The 19,747-nt window shown below is 40.4% G+C and overlaps 1 protein-coding gene across 4 annotated transcripts in view; it reads left to right on the forward strand.

Moving 5' to 3' along the window:
• Positions 1 to 19,747, forward strand: part of PLCG2 (phospholipase C gamma 2) — a 132,223-nt gene that overhangs the window by 43,145 nt on the left and 69,331 nt on the right. For all 4 annotated transcript variants that reach the window (XR_011362581.1, XM_069966155.1, XM_069966156.1 and 1 more), the window contains exons 5-9: positions 4,768 to 4,815; positions 17,582 to 17,666; positions 17,996 to 18,079; positions 18,699 to 18,742; positions 19,372 to 19,444. Coding sequence is in view for 3 of the 4 variants with exons in the window: in XM_069966155.1 (XP_069822256.1) it covers positions 4,768 to 4,815; positions 17,582 to 17,666; positions 17,996 to 18,079; positions 18,699 to 18,742; positions 19,372 to 19,444 (334 nt within the window). In the remaining variant the exon portion in view is untranslated. The remainder of the gene's footprint in view (positions 1 to 4,767; positions 4,816 to 17,581; positions 17,667 to 17,995; positions 18,080 to 18,698; positions 18,743 to 19,371; positions 19,445 to 19,747) is intronic.

Raw genomic sequence — 19,747 nt, forward strand, 5'->3', positions numbered from 1 at the left:
TTGACCATCACCAAAATGGCAAGGCTTGTGGCTTGGTCCCAGAACAAAGTAGTTAGTGTCTGCCTATAGTCGTCCAGTATAGGACAACCGGTCAACTAAAGGCAAGGACATGGTGGCCAAGGTTCACCAATGTATTTAAGGAAGCAGAGGCTAGCCCATCTGTTTCAATCCCACAGACAAATGTAATACAAATCATTGAAGCTGGCTAAAGTATAAGATAAAGGTGTCAGAATATAAAGTACATTGGAACTTGCTGTGTATGCGGCTACATAACCACTGACCTGAGCTTGTGAGCATCAGAACTGGTCTATGGTTGAATGGAAAAAGTAGGCCTGGTCTGATTAATCACATTTTGGGTGCATGTGGGTTGGCTACTTATATGGCATGGCACCAGGGAGCACTATGGTAAGAAGGCAAGACAATGGAGGCTGTGTGATACGCTAGGCAATATTCTGCTGGAATACCTTAGTTCTCTGTTGCCAGTGGCCTAACTGCAAGAATGGTTCAGAATTGTTTTAAGTAACAAAGACTTTAAAGTGTTGACTTGGACTCAAAATTTCCCAGATCTCAATCTGGTCGGGCATCTGTGGGATGTACTAGAAAAACAAGTGGAAGCCCCACCATGTGACTTAAGACCCTATTCCACCAACAGATCTGACGACAGATTATCTGCCAAAGATTTGAAGCCAAACCCAGGAACAGACTGTAAACAGAGAACAGGTCATAAAGGAAAGACTGGATTTCTCCTCTTTTAAAATCCACTCCTGGGTTTGGCTTCAAACTTCGGCAGATAATCTGTCGTCAGATCTGTTGGTGGAATAGGGCCTTTACACAACCTAAAAATCTACTGATGCCAGACACCACTGAGACATTGTGGAGTCCATGCTTCAATAGTCAAAGTTATGTTAGTGAACATGCTTAATAATATGCAGGTGGTTTTAATGGTATAGGTAATTGGTATATGTCAGCCCAGTTCCCAATAACCAAAGCAAATGCCGTGCAGACCCTGGGGGGCTTAAGCTCTGAGGCTTATAAAACTGTAAATGCAGATTTTATTGAAATCTGTTTATAAGACTTCTTCTCAGGGTTATATAATACAAGATAAGACCCTGTTGTCATTATGCTAGCAGCCTATAAATGCATTATACAATGAAAGAGCATCTGGCATCTACGTCAAACATATCCATAGGGCAATATTTACGCAACAAATGTCAGACGAGTTCCCTTTTGGCATCCATTGCAGTGATATACATGGGAGCCTGAGGGTGAGGTATGCCACTGAGCCCTTTTCTTTTATATCATGTAAATATGAACATGATGTGCATATAGCTCTGAAAATGATGTGTACAGAGCCTAAATACCAAATTTTCATATCAACTGAGTTATTCATGTATATTTTGTCTATATGTTACATGAGTACTATACACATAGTAGAAAAATGAGGGTCCTTTTACATGTACAGATAAATCGCTTAAGCAAACAAGCAATAATTCTTTTCCTTTAAACGATAGACATTTAAATGAAAAGATAAATTGCCACAAAAAGTCATGAATACATTCGTATCTATGATCGTAAATATGATTGTAATTGCATTCGTAATATATACTGTGAAGGATGAGTGTTTATACTGAAAGATTTGCAAACTAGTAACAATGATTTTGAGGTCAGCTGAAAAGATGCAATAAATGTCATACATATGAATTAACCTGTCTCATAGATTCCCCAATAATCTAATTGTTTTTTGTTCACCCACTATATTGCTATCATTTTGAGGAGAGGAGCCTGGCATGACCCTTTTGCAGGTTGCTCACACTTTTTGTTATTTCTCCATAGTAACAGAGAGGACACTTGCTTAGAATATCGCAACCCAATTGCAATAAAGATGGGGTCTACCTGTTTGAGCCTCCAATCTCAGTCGGCTTTTTACCAGTGACATCACTTGTGGTTTTTTTTGCAGCCCCTGATAATAACTTATTGCATGCTGTCAAGAATTCCAAAATACTGCTGCCTCATTCATCTTTTATAATTTTGCCATGTTAACATCTATTACATCCTTTAAAATAACTGGGATCATCGGATCAACATAGTTACTGTAATTTGAGTAAAGGGAAAGTGTTGCTAATTGCATATATAAATATATTAAAACCGAAGGCGGCTACTCATTATAACACAGACCAACAGAGAAGATCCTCAACTTCTCAGACGTGACTTTGCCCAATAGTATGCTATAGTCAGTTCTACAATGGGGTATTCCACAGGATACATTTTACACTCATAAATGCCCAGGGTAACAGAATAGCATAAAAAAAAAAGTATTCCCCTGATGTCAAATCCCCACCAATGCCAGCCCTCGATGTTAGTAGTTGGGGGGTTGATGGCAGGAAAGGAAAGTTTTTTTTTAAAGTTATTCTACCGCCCTGAACACTTATAAATGTAAAATGTATCCTCCTCTAGAATACCTCCTTACCTCCCTAAACGGCGTAAGTGTAACTTTTTTTTCTTGTGCAGAAATCAATAGTACAAGTGGTTCTAAGAAACTTTGTACTAAGTTTTATTAAGCATAAGAGTTCTGTAATCAAAAAGCTGTTTTGTAGAATCCCCCCTCCCCAATTCTTATCTGCTCATTATCAGGCAAAGTCATCTACATTACAGAAGAGCAAAGTGAAGACTGGTTCTGCTGTGTCCATTATATCCTATGGAGGGGGAGGAGCCAAGGGGGATGAGTGAGCAGGAAGAGTACAGAGCCTGTCTTGCAGTTGCATAGAGACTATGGGGAGGGGGATTTATCAATGGAAAAAGTTGTATTTTGTGGCGTAAAATGGCCTGATGCAAATCTATTTATTCCCAAAGATCTGTTTTGTGAATAAATATTCACATTGGGCCAGGGGGGCAGGGAGGGGGTGTGAAGAGGCAGAACAGGGGGCCCAGACTCTGGGTCCCCCGAATGTATCATAAGAAAACCTACTCCAGGTCTGAGCTGGCGCAGATTTTCCTCCATGTGCATCAGTGTGCAGTGTGCCTCTACATAAATCTGTGAACTGTCGGCACTGCGGGGATATTTTTAAGCCTGGTGCAAAAAACACTGGACTTAATAAATGTCCCTATATGTGTCTGGCCACAGAAAACGCTGGATTTACAGGTCCGACTGCTCACTGCTTATCCAGGAACTTGGTAAGATTAGATTGCAGGATGGATGTTGTGTTGGGCTGTCTGCTATACATGAGCTGTTTGTCTCCTCTCCATTCTCCCTTACCCCTTGACCCCTCCCTTCTTCATAGACCATAATGGACACAGATAAGTGAGGAGGGGCTGCAAAACAGCTTTTTGAGTAGAGAAGGAAACTTTTTTGCTTAGTAAAACCTATTACAGAGTTTCTTAAAGCAAATGTAACATCAGGTACATCGCTTTGTGTTTTATACCTTAATGGATCGGTGCTAGCACAATGTTTTTTTGAACCGCCACCCAGTTCCCACCCACAGCGACGGTCTTCTCGGGAGCATCGGCCTGCACCAGAGCACTGGGGGCAGTCCCTCCAGCCTCCAGTGCGACATCTTAACTCAATGGAGCCGTGTTACAAAGTGGGGGTTTCTTCACACTGGAGGCAAACTGGCCTGTCCCCAGTGCTCCGGATCAGGTCGGGGCTCCTGAAAAGATTGGTGCTATGCACAGAAACCGCGTGGCAGTTCAAAAAAAGGATCGGTACACTGGAATCCCAGCACCGATGCCAGTCCATTAAGGTATATAACACAAAGCAATGAACCTGATGGTACATTCACTTTATAATCAATTGTACTATTGATTTCTGCAAGAAAAAATTAATGAAAGTTACACTTTAATTAACTAGACTACAGGACTTGATAGACAACCTAGTCAAGGATTGTATAATGGAAAGTTTAACAAATTGGGTTTGAGTTCTACACAGCTTTCAACATATGCTTTAGGCCTCTGATCTTTAGAGATCCTAGTCACTGTCCTCATGTTAGTGTCATAATTTAGAGGTTCAAGGTCTGATAATTTAGGGGTCTAGTCTGAGGTCTGATACCATAGGCGACTGCTCTAGAGTAGGGCGCATCTGACAGCTGTCACACTCTAGCTACAGAGCTTTGTCTTGTTATGACCACCGCTGCTGTGCCCACAGAATATTATCAGCATGACATTTGTGTCTTACCATCTATACAAATATATTTCAATTCACTAACAGTAAGCAGACATCTTGTACATGCCAATGATTTGAAACAGAGTATATTCAAATATTCTGGAGTTTCCTATTATTAGTATTTCTTCAGAATTCTTTTCCAGTTTTCTAAGGCTGGAAACACACACAGCCACAGCAGTTTTTTTGGGAAAACTGTCTCTGCAGTGTTTGTGCCAAATGGGATGGAAAATATAAAGGGAGGACTTGTACTTCTCTTTTCTGTTGGATCCACTTCTGGTTCTGGCACAGAAACTGCAGTGGCAGCATTCCAAAAAAACTGCTGTGTGTTTCCAGCCTAATGAGTAACTTTTTTGCCCTATTGTTGGCCTAGTGTAGATATAGTTCTCCAAACCTATGTAGAAGTGTAGTGCTGATGGATGCCAAAACGTCAGCACTGGAGAAAGAGCATGGTGATTATTTCCCAGAATTGTGATGAGGATAAAGAGGCATATTTAACATTACAGTCATAGAGAGAATTTGCCATTGGGTTGTGGCTTCATAACTCTAAATAAGAAAAAGCAAAAACATATATATCTATTGACCTGACCTCCAAGGCTTTTTTATGTTTTTAGCTGGCTGAGAAAGCAAATCTACTCCGTGGATCAGACCAGAAGAAACAGGTAAGATGACATTCTTCACATGTTTCACTTTTGTCAAAGTATATGCTAGATAGATCCCATTGCATTTATAAATTATCAGAAAGTATATTGTAATACACTAAGCTTTGCTTCTCATTGTGCTATGTATAACCTATTTTTTTTTTTTTAATGAACTGAATCTGTAATTATTACAAACACAAAACTAAAAGCAAAGGGATTTTAGGCCATTTTTTGTTTTCAGGCACTTATTTTTGACTATTTATGGCACAATATTGTGACACCATTAGCCCCTGAGGATGCTGCATGTGTTAGTGGTGAAACATGTTGGGAAAGGGGTAGTGTTGCCAGTTTTATTATACATCGATGTGTTCAGTAAATGAGTGCATACAACAGACACCCAAGTTGCCACTAGTTATTACAAATTGTACTGCAGTGTAAAAGAAGATAAGTTTATTCAGTTGCAGCAGTACCACACGTCTTTTTTGATGAACTATTTAAAATAAAATAAAAAATACGTAAAAAAGAGGTTCAGTTTGTTATTTACTTATTTTTTCTGAGGGGGGCTTTTTTTAATGAGATTTTAGTGATCCTGATTTAACTTTTTCCATCCCACTTGATTATTCACATTGTGCTTTGAAACAGTATTTAAATAATGGCCTAATAGGAAGATACTGATAGTACACCTGAGGCTTTTATTAGGCCTCTGTCTGTCATAGGAGAATGGCTGTGTAATTCAGCACCACGCCCGTTAGAACCCGTGAAAACATGTCACGTTACAGGAACTATCATCTGACTGTGACAAACATTTTTATTAGTGGTTGTTAATAGGTTTAAGGTCCTGGCCATGTCTCTATTCAAATTAAGGGGCTAAGCTGAAATGCCAGTCAAACAGATTATTTTTTAATTTTGATACGATCCTTTAAATATAGATGTTTATAATCCCAGGTCACTGCCGCCCAAAGGAACAACACATTCCTCTCCTGTAATGCTCAGACACTACTTTATTCACTAAGAATGTGACCTCATATTTTTCTTCACACTTCTCCTGAAATCGAGAGACTTTCCAGGTCCTCATTACCATAATCATATGAGTGGACAGTGATCTTGGTGTGTATATAGGTTTCTACAGGAGAATTGATCATCATCGGGCCATGTGATAAGAAGTTCTGCATTTTCTAAAGTCAGAATTGTCTTTGTTATAATGTGAAAGCTTAGCACAATGCTCTCCAACATCACCTGCTATTAAGCTACAACCTCCATCATGTCCGACCACCTATTGCATGCAGTTTGTAGGAAGTCCCCTGGCATAGCAAAATCATGACATTTAACCAGAGCGGCTGGCTTAGATTGGGACTCTCATTTTCATGTGAGCCTTTCTTCCATTGTTCATCAGGGTCTGAGAATCAGGGAGGTTCCTACAGGAAGTACAGAATGTGATTTACTTTAACATTTGGCCTATGGCTGAGCTTAATCAGGTTCCTTGGAGAGTAAAATTATTTCATTGTTTAATTATTATTATTTTTTCAGGAAATAAACTTTATGCCAAGCTATTCCATTGAGGGGAATGCAATGGGGGTTTTTAATTTCCAAAAACAGACAGTGTTCTTTCATTACACTAGGATTCAAAGAAAGGATGGCTGCTAAGAACCTTTCTCTGCGCTGATGAGGGCTAAACAGCTCTGTCCATAGATAGGTCATATTTACTAGGTGACCCTATTCCTATAATAAGGTAGATCAGTTTTGGAGAGATTCTGTAACTTTCTGTAGTCTGCACTTTGGATGTATGCATTGTGTTATTTAATGATTAATTGTCCGGCCTTTAGTGATATCACCCGCCGTCCGTCCTCCCCATACACGTTCCACGCGATGCTCTCGCTGCAGCTTATCTGTCTGAACAAAGCAGTTGGCCGTGATTTTTCATCAAGGTTGACCTCTATCCCCATTGTCTGACAGTGGTTGTTCAGAATAGCCCCATACGTCTTAGATTTTAGTTGGATTTGGACCTCAATCTAAGGTTTATGGGGCTGTTTTGATCAACCACGACCAGATGATGTTAGGGTCCCCTGTGGTGGAAAATCACGGCTGACCTCTTTTGTTCAAAGAGAGAGGCCATATCCAGAGAGAAAGATAAGCCGTGTATGAGGACAGGAGATAATGAAGGTGTATGGGGGCCTTTAGACAGCCGAATCAGCAGCGAGCGCCTAAAGTCTAGGTTGTATGGTGACTAGAGATGAGCGCACCTCGAGCATGCTCAAGTCCATCTGAACCCGATCGTTCAGCGTTTGATTAGCAGTGGCTGCTGAAGTTGGATAAAGCTCTAAGGTTGTCTGGAAAACATCGATATAGCCAATGACTATATCCATGTTTTCAACATAAAAAAGAAAAAAATGGCAGCACATCTATGACTCTGTTCACACTGCAGGTTGCACGCTGCTTGTGGCTTAAGTACAGACAAAAAAACAGAAGGTGCAACAGCAACTGACAGGTGCAGGGGCTCACCGTATATACTCCCCCCAGCGTACACACGGTAAACACCTGCTCTGTAGATATTAAAAAGTGAAGATCTTAGCAAACTATTTGATCAGAGTGTACCATGTCGCCACGTTAAGGCGTCCTCGAGACATGATCCCTACTGTAGCATTCTCACACACAACGGTGCTATAAAAAGAGATCATTCGGCTCCTATCTGCCCAGTTGTAGGCTTATTCAGCCCAGGACAGGCCATTGCTAGTGTGAAAATGCTAGAGTAGGGACCATGTCTCTAGGACGTCTTAACGTGGCTTGCTCCTCATGGCTTGCTCCTCATGGCTTGCTCCTCTGAATCATCCTGTGTAATAGGGCAGTTTTAGTATAGTTTGGAGCAGAATACCATGCAGATAATAATCACAACCACAGGAGATGAGTTGTAAAGTGGAAGGGACGGCACAGTTTGCAGTCAATTAAATTATCAGAAGGTGGGCAGCAGCAGAGATACGTGTGTTGACCTTGGGGGAGACAGTGACCCATTGACTCATGGGATTAAAATATATTAGAGAGGAGATAATATGACAAAAGTAAAGTCATGATGTGGAGGAGAGTAGTCACAGACCAAGAATAACAGCAGGGGAAATTTCAGGGAGTGTTCTGATCGTAAATAGGACAGTGACCTGTCTACTCCTCTGATGATTTTAGCGCGGACACAACTGCAGGTGATAATTGCTGTGTTATCCTGATGAGTTTGAAGACTCATGCAGACAAAGGAGAGCACAGTACAACGCATTTGAGAACAGTATGCTGAAGTAACAGGAACAGTGTGTGAAGCTGTGAGCTGCTGCTTACAACTGTCTGTGTACCTGAGAGGACTGTGTAGACTGAGCACCACCCGCCCCTATCAAGAGGGCTCAGAATGTTTCTGGAGCAGAGGCAAGTGTGTGATGGGCTATGTGCTGGGGGTAGAGGAGTTTGCTTACCCTGGGGGAGGGAGAGTGAGTAGCAGTGAGAAACGAGTCAATAGAGAGTAATAGAGAGATTTTTTAAAGCCAAAACCAGGAATGGATTTGAAAAGAGGAGAGATCTCAGTCTTTCCTTTATCACCAGTTCTCTGTTTGTAGCCTATTCTTGGCTTTGGCTCAAAAAAATCTGCCAGATAATCTGTTGGTGTAATAAGGCCCTAAAGTTCTCCTTAAGCATGAGGCAAGGGAACTGCGAATAGTTGTTGAAGCAAGAACCATTGTTGTAACGTGAGAGTCCTGGACAAAAGGGTTAAAGGGGTACTTAAAGGAGAAGTCTGGCAAAAATTTTTATTAAAGTATTGTATTGCCCCCCAAAAGTTATACAAATTACCAATTTGCACTTATTACGGGAAATGCTTATAAAGTGCTTTTTTTCCCTGCATCATTTTACTGCATCAAGGCTTCACTTCCTGGATAAAATGGTGATGTCACGACCCGACTCCCAAAGCTGTGCAGGCTGTAGCTGCTGGTGAGGATGATGGTAGGGGGACACTGGGGGACACAGGGCACTGGAGGGACACTGAGCATCCCGTTGCCATCATCCTCTCCAGCAGCCACAGCCCGCACAGCTCTGGGAGTCGGGTCGTGACATCACCATTTTATCCAGGAAGTGAAGCCTTGATGCAGTAGTAAGTGCAGGGAAAAAAGCACTTTATAAGCATTTCCCGTAATAAGTGTAAATTGGTGATTTGTATAAATTTTGGGGGGCAATACAATACTTTAATAAAATTTAAGAAAAAATCTGTGCCTTCTCCTTGGCGTACGCCAAGGACGCATCTTCATAAATGTGCCTCGTAGTATATTGTCAGACCCTGATGTAGGGAACCAGATTCATAGAGACCTTTAGTTTAGTACAAACAATAAAATTACCCATTTTGCATCTCATTTTAGGCCATGTTTACATGCCGTAAGAGACCGGCCGGTCTCTGAAAAGAATATCCCGGCCGGTACTGCAGTACCGGCCAGATGATCTTTCATGCCGCAGAGTTCTGATGCGGGCGCATCTGTGCGTGCCCGCATCAGAACTCCCCACTGCACACTATGAAGCGAGCGGCCGCAGTGACTGTGCACTGACATGGTTTTCTAGGGCCGATATGCACTGAATAGCGCCTGCTGAAAACTAACATGTCAGTACTTTGCGGCGCAGCGAGGGATCCCAGACGGAGCGTATACAATGTGTTTACGCTCCTGCCGGGATCCCATAAAGAAACAGGACACGTATCTATTTGTAAAAGTATGGCCGTTGTTGCCGATTACAACAATGAAAGGGGGAATCTGATTGGTTGCTTGGGGCAACTAAGCCAGATTGTCAGGACAGTTCAGGGCACACAAGGAAACACTCACACAGACAGGTGAAGCCCTGACACTGTCCCACTCCCACTGTACTTACTTGCCACTGATGGCGGACAACCAGGTGACGTTCCCTGCACTGAAATAGGGTGACACGTGAGACGAGACAAATATTAATAATTAATAATAATTTTTATTTATATAGCGCCAACAGATTTCGCAGCACTTTACAATTCTCAGACGATAACAAAGACAGACAAAACACAATGGCGGGTAGTCAGGCAAAAACGGATCAGAACCAGGAGAATCAAAATATAGATCAGAATCACAGAGCCAAAGAATAGTCAAAAGCAAACCTGGGTCAGGTATAACAGGAGTTCACAGGAAAACACAGGAGCAGAAAGCCAGAGACAGGTACAACAAGTGTAAACCTATAGCAGGCATCAGGCTTAGGAAATGACTGAGCTTTATCTGAAACCAGGTCCCTGTCTCAGAGATGATTGGAGCAGAGAAACAAGATTGCACAGGCGGACCAGGCTGTCAGTCATTATCCAAGGCAAGGTGTTAATTGTATACCTGCTGGAAGAAATCTTCCCAGACAATGAGTAGAGAGTTAACCTAGATCAATATAAATGCCAAAGCAGAATCACACAGTGTTCACACTAATAAAATGATACAAGAAAACAACTATTGTGCACATACATTTTGCTGCCATGATTGTAACCGGCGACCAGAGCTCGCGAGTGTGGTTTTACCAGGTACAATCCTGACACAGATTTTTACTTTACACCATGTTTGCTAAATCTCCCCCTTTGTGTTCAAAATGCATTGGTTGTTTTGGGACTTGCTATAGATTTTAACTTTGCATGCTAAATAAAAAATCTTCTATTTTGATTGGTTATGTCACGAGCTGGATGTTTCTACAAATTCTCTGGAAATAGTATTGTTTTTTTATGCAATATTTGTCTTATTTTTTATACTGCACAGCTTGGTGGACATATTATGAAGAGAATGATGACCTCCACATCCATGCTGTAAAAATCTGAATGCAAAGTATTTGACAATGTTTCTTTTTTGCAAATCTATTTCCCTTTAGAGGATCAATTGTTGCCTGTTCTTGGCTGCCTGTAGGCAATAGTATGCTTTGCAAAAAAGGAAATAGGAGTCTGTGTGTTATGTGATAAACATTTGTTTAAAATTTGATTACAATTCCATTTCTGTGGACTGGGGCTCGGTTCACACGTTGTAAGAGTGCGGCTGTATGTGCGGCTGTAATTGTGCGGCGGTATTTTTGATGGTTCGTGTGTATGCTGGGAAGTATAGGATATGCGGCTGCACAGTGCACACTATCTCTGAATCTACAGCCCTATCGTAAACGGACCCGTAAAAAATGAACAAGACCATTGTTTGCGGCTGGACATGCGGCCGTGGATTGACAGGCGGTCCGTACGGAGTACTTCAAAAATAGCCAGCAATGATGCCGAATGCCGATGCCTCTAATAGTTAATATATTAAATTAATAAAACACATTTTCTTTGTAATCAAGACACTTTCGTTGATCAATAATTTATTTCTAACGAATCCATCATTTTGCAATTAAATATACTGTTAAAAAAAATAGATATATAAATAAATGTATATTTATCTATATATTTATTTTTTGACAGTATATTGAATTGCACAATGATGGATTCGTTAGAATTAAATTATTGACCAACGAAACTGAATTTATTTCCAAGAAAATGTGTTTTATTCATTAAATATTAATTAGTACAGGAAGCTCTATAAGCCGGTAATTCATATTGCCGGCAATAGAGCATTCTGTACTAATCATCACTTTACTTTAGTGAAAACATCAAATGTTTCTTCTAATTATGTTATGACAATAACATTATTAGAAGAAACATTTAGAATTATATGTGCGCTCAGCTGATTGGCTGTTCGGCTGAGCGCACATATAATAAGCCGGTCCGCAGTACAGTGACTTCATTGTGCTGCGGACCAGCGAAGAGGACACATCGGGGTGAGTATAGAGCTCTCCCCACCCCCTCCCCGGCACTGCACCCCTCCCAGCAAGGAAGGGGGGGTCAGTTAACCCCTTCCTTGCTGGGATGGGTGCAGTCTGACATCAGTCTGGCCCCCCGGGGGTTAAGGGGGATGCAATACATCCTCCCTTAACCCCTTGGGGGTCAGACTGTAAGCAGCGATCTGTAAAGATGCTGCATACTGTAAGGAGCACAACACCGCTCACAATGATGGGTGTGTGCTCCTGTTTGTGTTTTTTTTGTGTGTTTCTCCCTTTTTGTTTTTCAGATATCGGTATCCTGGGGATTACGTCGGATTCCATGGACTACGTCGATGACCAGCGGTTGTTCTTTGAATTTTTTAAATAAAATGGTCAATGAGGGGTGTGGGGGTGTTTTTATTTGAATAAAAAAAATTTTAAACTTGTGTCTTGTCTTTATTTCTTTACTTTTTAGACTTAGTAGTGGAAGCCATCTAATAGACGGAATCCATTACTAAGTTGGGGCCTAGTGTTAGCCGGTATAAAATGGCTAACACTAACCCCCTATTATTACCCCAGTACCCAATGCCACCAGGGGTACTGGGAAGAGCCGGGTGCCAGTGGTCCCGGAGCGTCAAAATTGGCGCTCCTGGACCGGGCGGCAGCAGGCTGGTAAGATTTAGGCTGGGGAGGGCCTAAACCAATGGCTCTTCCCACCCTGGTGTTACCAGGCTGCTGTCGTTTGGTTTTTAACCCGGCTGGTTATAAAAATAGGGGGGACCCTATGCGTTTTTTTTTTTTTAAATAAATAAATAATAAAAAAAAAACGCATAGGGTCCCCCCTATTTTTATAACCAGCCGGGTTAAAAACCAAACGACAGCAGCCTGGTAACACCAGGGTGGGAAGAGCCATTGGTTTAGGCCCTCCCCAGCCTAAATCTTACCAGCCTGCTGCCGCCCGGTCCAGGAGCGCCAATTTTGACGCTCCGGGACCACTGGCACCCGGCTCTTCCCAGTACCCCTGGTGGCATTGGGTACTGGGGTAATAATAGGGGGTTAGTGTTAGCCATTTTATACCGGCTAACACTAGGCCCCAACTTAGTAATGGATTCCGTCTATTAGACGGCTTCCACTACTAAGTCTAAAAAGTAAAGAAATAAAGACAAGACACAAGTTTAAAAATTTTTTTATTCAAATAAAAACACCCCCACACCCCTCATTGACCATTTTATTTAAAAAATTCAAAGAACAACCGCTGGTCATCGACGTAGTCCATGGAATCCGACGTAATCCCCAGGATACCGATATCTGAAAAACAAAAAGGGAGAAACACACAAAAAAAACACAAACAGGAGCACAACACCCATCATTGTGAGCGGTGTTGTGCTCCTTACAGTATGCAGCATCTTTACAGATCGCTGCTTACAGTCTGACCCCCAAGGGGTTAAGGGAGGATGTATTGCATCCCCCTTAACCCCCGGGGGGCCAGACTGATGTCAGACTGCACCCATCCCAGCAAGGAAGGGGTTAACTGACCCCCCTTCCTTGCTGGGAGGGGTGCAGTGCTGGGGAGGGATTGGGGAGAGCTCTATACTCACCCCGATGTGTCCTCTTCACTGGTCCGCAGCACAATGAAGTGACTGTACTGCGGACCGGCTTATTATATGTGCGCTCAGCCGAACAGCCAATCAGCTGAGCGCACATATAATTCTAAATGTTTCTTCTAATAATGTTATTGTCACAACATAATTAGAAGAAACATTTGATGTTTTGAGTAAAGTAAAGTGATGATTAGTACAGAATGCTCTATTGCCGGGAATATGAATTACCGGCTTATAGAGCTTCCTGTACTAATTAATATTTAATTAAGAAAACACATTTTCGTTTAAATAAATACAGTTTCTTTGTTCAATAATTTAATTCTAACGAATCCATCATTGTGCAATTCAATATACTGTCAAAAAATAAATATATATATAAATATACATTTATTTATATATATATTTATTTTAACAGTATATTTAATTGCAAAATGATGGAATCGTTTACATTTAATTATTGAACAATAAAAGGGACTTTATTAGACAGAAAATGTGTTTTATTAATTCAATATATTAACCATGAGAGACATCGGCTATAGTGCAGAGGATCGCAAACCCCGGTAATAGCAATTCATGTAAACTGTGTTCCCTGCTTTCCCAGATGCATCCAGAGGTGTTTGCATCACTTTCTTAACATTTTATTTGTTATTTTTAGTTGAACCAGATTTCCAAGTAAATGACCGTATGTTTTGAGCCGCATGTCTATTTTTTCCCACGGCAGTAGTTTCACCCGCACATTTACAGCCGCATAAAAAATACAGCCGCACAGTTACAGCGTGTGAACCCAGCCTATAAATGTAAGGCTGCACATAGTAAGTATATAGATTTTCTATTATATGAATAACTAGTCACTCTGCATGGAATACTGTGCACAGTTTTGGAGTATGAGAGTAAACTAGAGCAAGTTTGAGTGTTTGGGCGTCCACTTGGCAAATGAGGTTCAATGTGGATAAATGTAAAGTTATGCACCTGGGTACTAATAACCCACATGCATCATATTATGTCCTGGGGGGAGTTACACTGGGAGAGTCACTGATGGAGAAGGATCTGGGTATACTTGTAGATAATAGACTACAGAACAGTACACAATGTCAGTCAGCTGCTTCTAAGGCCAGCAGGATATTGTCATGCATTAAAACAGGCATGGACTCACGGGACAGGGATATAATATTACCGCTTTATAAAGCTTTGGTGCGTCCTCATCTGGAGTATGCCGTCCAGTTTTGGAATCCGATTCATAAAAAAGATGTTCTAGAGCTGGAGAGGGTACAAAGACGGGCAACTAAACTAATAAGGGGAATGGAGCATCGTAGTTATGAGGAGAGATTAAAAGAATTACATTTGTTTAGTCTGGAGAAGAGACGTTTAAGGGGAGATATGATTAATTTATTTAAATATATAAATGGCCCCTACAAGACATATGGGGAAAAGATCTTCCAGGTAAAACCCCCTCAAAGGACAAGGGGGCACTGCCTCCGCCTGGAGAAAAAAAGGTTCAACCTCCGGAGGCGACAAGCTTTCTTTACCATGAGAACTGTGAATCTGTGGAACAGTCTACCACAGGATCTGGTCACAGCAAAAACAGTAGAGGGCTTCAAAACAGGGCTAGACAAGTTCTTAGACCAAAATAATATAAATGCATATGTATAGAACCTATCACCCCTCCCCCTTCCCTGTATCCATCCCCTCCTTGGTTGGACCTGATGGACATGTGTCTTTTTTCAACCGTATTAACTATGTAACTATGTAACTATGTAAGTTCAAACTAAAGTGATTAAATTTAATATTTCGCCTAGATTTTTCCCTCTTTACTGATCAGAGCCAGATACTGAAACATTTTTTAAAAATCTGTTTCTATTTACTGATTTATTTATTTATTTATGTTTATACATTATTATGTGCTGCCTGGGGGTTTGCACAGTATTAAAATTCTTTACAGCAGTCTCACAGAAATAGGAAACAACAGACTGGAGCTGACCCATTGACTTTTATGTTTCCTAGGCCTGATCCCATCTTATCTACTGGTGTTGCTTTTTATTGTTATTCTGTCTGTGATAATAAGGAGGAGACTATTAGAAATGTTATTATTAGGCCTGGTGGCCAGATTTCAGTGTTATTTTAAAATATAGATGGTAAAATAGAAAATTAGAAAAAAAAAGATACCAAAAATATGATTAGCATAAAAATTTGATTTTAACAGTAAGTAATTTTCTGATGACACAATCCCTTTATAGGAATGGTAGGATTACAGTCCCATAAATTGTTCAAATAAATGAATGAATGATATGGCCATGGGCAACTACTTCATATGGCGTGTAGTGATTTTATTTAACAGCGCTAACCGTAGGGGCTGTGTGATAAAAATAAGGGCCTATTGGCTATTTCTACTATATATTCCTTGTTTTTTTTAATATGACACTACAATAAAGAAGAAGTTTTATGTATTTTGATTGGTCAACATATGGCATTGTTTTTTACACACAACATTATTTGATGCTTTTAGGTACTACTAAAATGTAGTGCACATTGAACTAACCAAAGTAAGGGTGTCCATTATTCTGGATGAACAGTAAATGGAGTTTTGTTCTGTACATAAAACAGGACACCAAGCAGCACAAAAACGCCTGGGTCTAATACTCCACCCAAGTGTCAATTTTCACGGTTTGATTTCTAAATATTTTTACTTAGTCATTTAGTAGTAACCAGAAAAACTGGCTTGTTTCTTCACACCCGACCATCTCCCCATATAGAAAACAATAAGCAGAGGTAAAGAAAGGTTAAATATCAACCAGAAACAAAATCTTCCCCTAGACTGCAGTGACTGAAGGCATAGCCTTGAACTGTAACAGGTTCATTTTGTTACAAACAAATCAGAGTTTGTGCACTTTGCAGCAACATGGTTTAGAATAAAATTCTATATTAATCATGAATAATATCCTTTCTGTTTGATTAAACTCCAGCGCATACTGGAACTAACGGCAGCGACGGACACTGATTAAACTGTAAACCCTCCTGACATATAAACAGGCTGGCACGTGAATTCTGTTTAGGTTGAATGATTGTTACCAGCCAAAATAATCACACCACCTGCACGCTCAACCATGACGGGTGGAAAATTGAAAAGCTGCTCTGCAGTAGAAGATATATACAAAGTGCACTTCTGCTAAAATGGGTTGCCTATCTTAACTAAACTTTTTTAATATATTTATTCATCACAGTGATACATTAGGCTTTAGTATATGTGGATGAATGGACTTCACTTTATACAAAGGTATTTTATACTTCTCTAAATGAGGTTTTAAACCTCATGGTTACGATCACAATAATAGATAGAGGTCATGCTAGGCTTGGCAAGACATAATGCCCCATGGCTTGGACATTCATACCGCAGACTGTTACAACAAAGAGCTGCTCTGATCAAGGTGGACTCCTGCACACATGGTTCCATTGAAAAAGCTCCATGTATTACCACCTGCAGGATAAATAAGCAGCCAAATAAAGCTTTCCTGGTGATGACAGCTAATAGGAAAAGACTTACAGTAGGAGGACATCTATTAAGCCATAAAAGTTGTATTTTTTGGCATATAGGGGCACTTTGCGAATAAATAATATATAAAATGATAAATAATAATAATAATAGTAATAATAACAAATAAAATAATAATTCAATAAAAAATACCAATTATATATATATATATATATATATATATATATATTTTATACAGTTTTCAATCTGGCCCTTCTACACTCATTGTGCCAAAGGGGCAGGAAGGGGGTGGAGAGGGGGCGGAACGGGTCCACTCAATTTATAATTTTTTAGCTCCGAGCTGGCACAGGTTTCCTTATGTACGCACACTGGTGCGCATAGGATTTATGTAGGGGCATTGCGCTTCTACATAAATCCTGGGAGTATCGGGGCTGTGGGGACATTTTTATGCCCAGCGCAAAAGACACCAGACTTAATAAATGTCCCCCTTAGAGTATAGATGTCCAGCTAGGACAACTGTCTGCCTTGAACTGAAGACCGGAGTACTCTACAAATGGGTTTCTCTACTAAGACTGTAAGAAGTGACTCAAACTTGATTTCTTCCTGTACTCACGACAGAGGAGGGAGAGAGCAACTTTGTAGCATTATCTCACACCCCTTCTCAAGGTGTTGTATTATTTTTTCTAAAAAAAAGTTTAGTAAAAGAAACTTTAATAATGGCCAAAGTGCCCAGAGCTTTTTATTATGTTTATTTATTCTGTTAGGTGTAGACTGGGGTGACCGGTGATGTCACATTTGACAATTATTAACTTTATTAAGAAATCAATGTTTGCATATGAATGGGTTGCTCATCACCTGGAAAACTGATAAAGATGAATGTTTATATTGTGAACAATCTTTTTTCTTTTTCCAGTATTAGCATACGAGAGCTGAAGACGATACTCTTTCAGATTAACTTCAAAGTCGGAAGTGTAAAATCATTGAAAGACAAGCTGGTGGTAAATATTCTTTCTGGTGTTTGTTATCCACAAAGCAAAATGCTTACAATTTTACGTACACCATTTCTTTATAAAGTTGGCCAACTGATAAGAATTCTTAGTGTTGTCTGCCATCGACCTGCAACAAGGGTTTACTTTTCCATCAGTGTCACCGCAGCTGTTGGATCATATTAGGCATAAGGGTAGGGCCAATCCACCCATATTTATATATAGTATGACCAGCACTACACCTAGTCTAGCTGTGTCCTCTGCCCTCTTTTTATCTTTTATGCCGACATTAATCCTGCTTGTGCTGAATGAGTTCTAATTGCTGTTTTATTATGATGTAGGACATTGGGATCCAAAAAGAAGACCTCAGTTTTGAACATTTACATATGTTCTACAAAAAAATGATGTTTGAGCATCAGAGAACTGTAAGTGCATAAAACCCTAAAAGTCCAACCTTGTCTTAATCAATTTAGCTGCTCTTACAGGGGTTGCCCCATTTGGACTATTTTGTCAAAACATTACTATCATCTCAAAAACATTCGACGTGTCATGCAGACATAAACAGGAAAGTGCTTTTTATGTCATGCAGGCATGTCAAAAGTTTTGATCAGTCTGGGTCTCAATGCTAAGACCCCCACCAATCTCCAGATACAGCTGACAGCAGTAAAGGCACAGGCTTCACCTAACATCTCCATCTGTCTCATTGCAGAAGTTGGGTTCCATTGACTTACAATGGAGCATGTCTCCTGCAATGTGAATGAGTTAACGTCAAGCAGAAGCTTATAGCATGTTGCTCTCGCACAATTTAAACTTTAAATATATCTGCGTGACAATCCAAAAGATTTTTAAGTCACAGTAATGCTTTAAATATGCTGTAATGTAATTAGTCACGATCTAATAAGCATATACTGTATGTGGTGGCTTCTTTAATCGCCACGTGCTATTTAAATGGGAAACCAAGGATTTCCAGAAGTTGATTTGAAGATGTAGCGTGTACATTTTTTGTTTATACAAATTATTATTACAAAATATTTTTCTTTTCAGATTCTAGATGAATTTAGGAAGGATTCTTCAGTATTTATTTTGGGGTAAGAATTTATCATTTGAGAATATTTGGCTTATAAATGGAAACGCACAGAACTTTTACTGCAATATGTAAGTGGTATCCAACCTGCCTCTCTAAAGCGGTAACTCAACTTTTAGCATGCCCTAACAGCCTGCTGGGAGTCCTTATTTTTCCAAAGACTGGAGGGCCACAGGTTAGAGACCTCTGCATTGTATTATCTAACTGGCAGTGAGAAATGACTCCAGTAGATCCACTATCATGCTTGACTGCACAAGGTAATGTGCATAAACTTTGTGCAGCTCAGTTCTGGCACATATTGCCATTTTACTGTGCGAATTCTGGGCTTTATGGCAGTGTTATAGCAAAGACTGGCAGCATCCAAGGCAGCGCCAAGTACTGCACCCCACCCCTCTTTAAAGGGGTTATCCAGCGCTACAAAAACATGGGCACTTTTTCCCCCTCTCTTGTCTCCAGGTCAGGTGTGGTTTGCAATTAAGCTCCATTTACTTCAATGGAACTAAGTATAAAACCCCACCCAATCCGGAAACAAGCATGGTGCAAAAGTGTCCATTTTTTGTAGCACTGGATAACCCCTTTAATTTAAGGCTATTTCAATCTGTGTAATATCTCTAGCCTGGTTATATTTTTCAGAAATGTTGATCGAGCTGAAGCGTCCGCTGTTCATTTGCATGACTTTCAAAGGTTTTTACAACATGAACAACAGGTGAGTAAGTTCCAGGAATATAGATAACGTCCCCTAATGAAAGCTCCATTATATTCCCTTTTGTGGTTCCTAGAATTGGGTGCCAGGGTTTTCATTTGTATTTTATCCACCGATAGAAGATAAAGCAAAATTAAACGCACCCAGAACGCCTTTCTAAAGGTTACCATATACTTTATACACTTATGTTGGACGAACTCTCTGCTTGTGGTGGGTTTGGCCGTCAGTATAAAGTGTATAGGGTTTTCCCGAGACTCTCTAAAGTGAAAAAAGGAACGTTTGGCATGGGGAGAATAGGAGAGATTA

This window comes from Dendropsophus ebraccatus, chromosome 4 (assembly GCF_027789765.1).
Source record: "Dendropsophus ebraccatus isolate aDenEbr1 chromosome 4, aDenEbr1.pat, whole genome shotgun sequence".
In the NCBI taxonomy this organism is placed as follows: domain Eukaryota; kingdom Metazoa; phylum Chordata; class Amphibia; order Anura; family Hylidae; genus Dendropsophus; species Dendropsophus ebraccatus.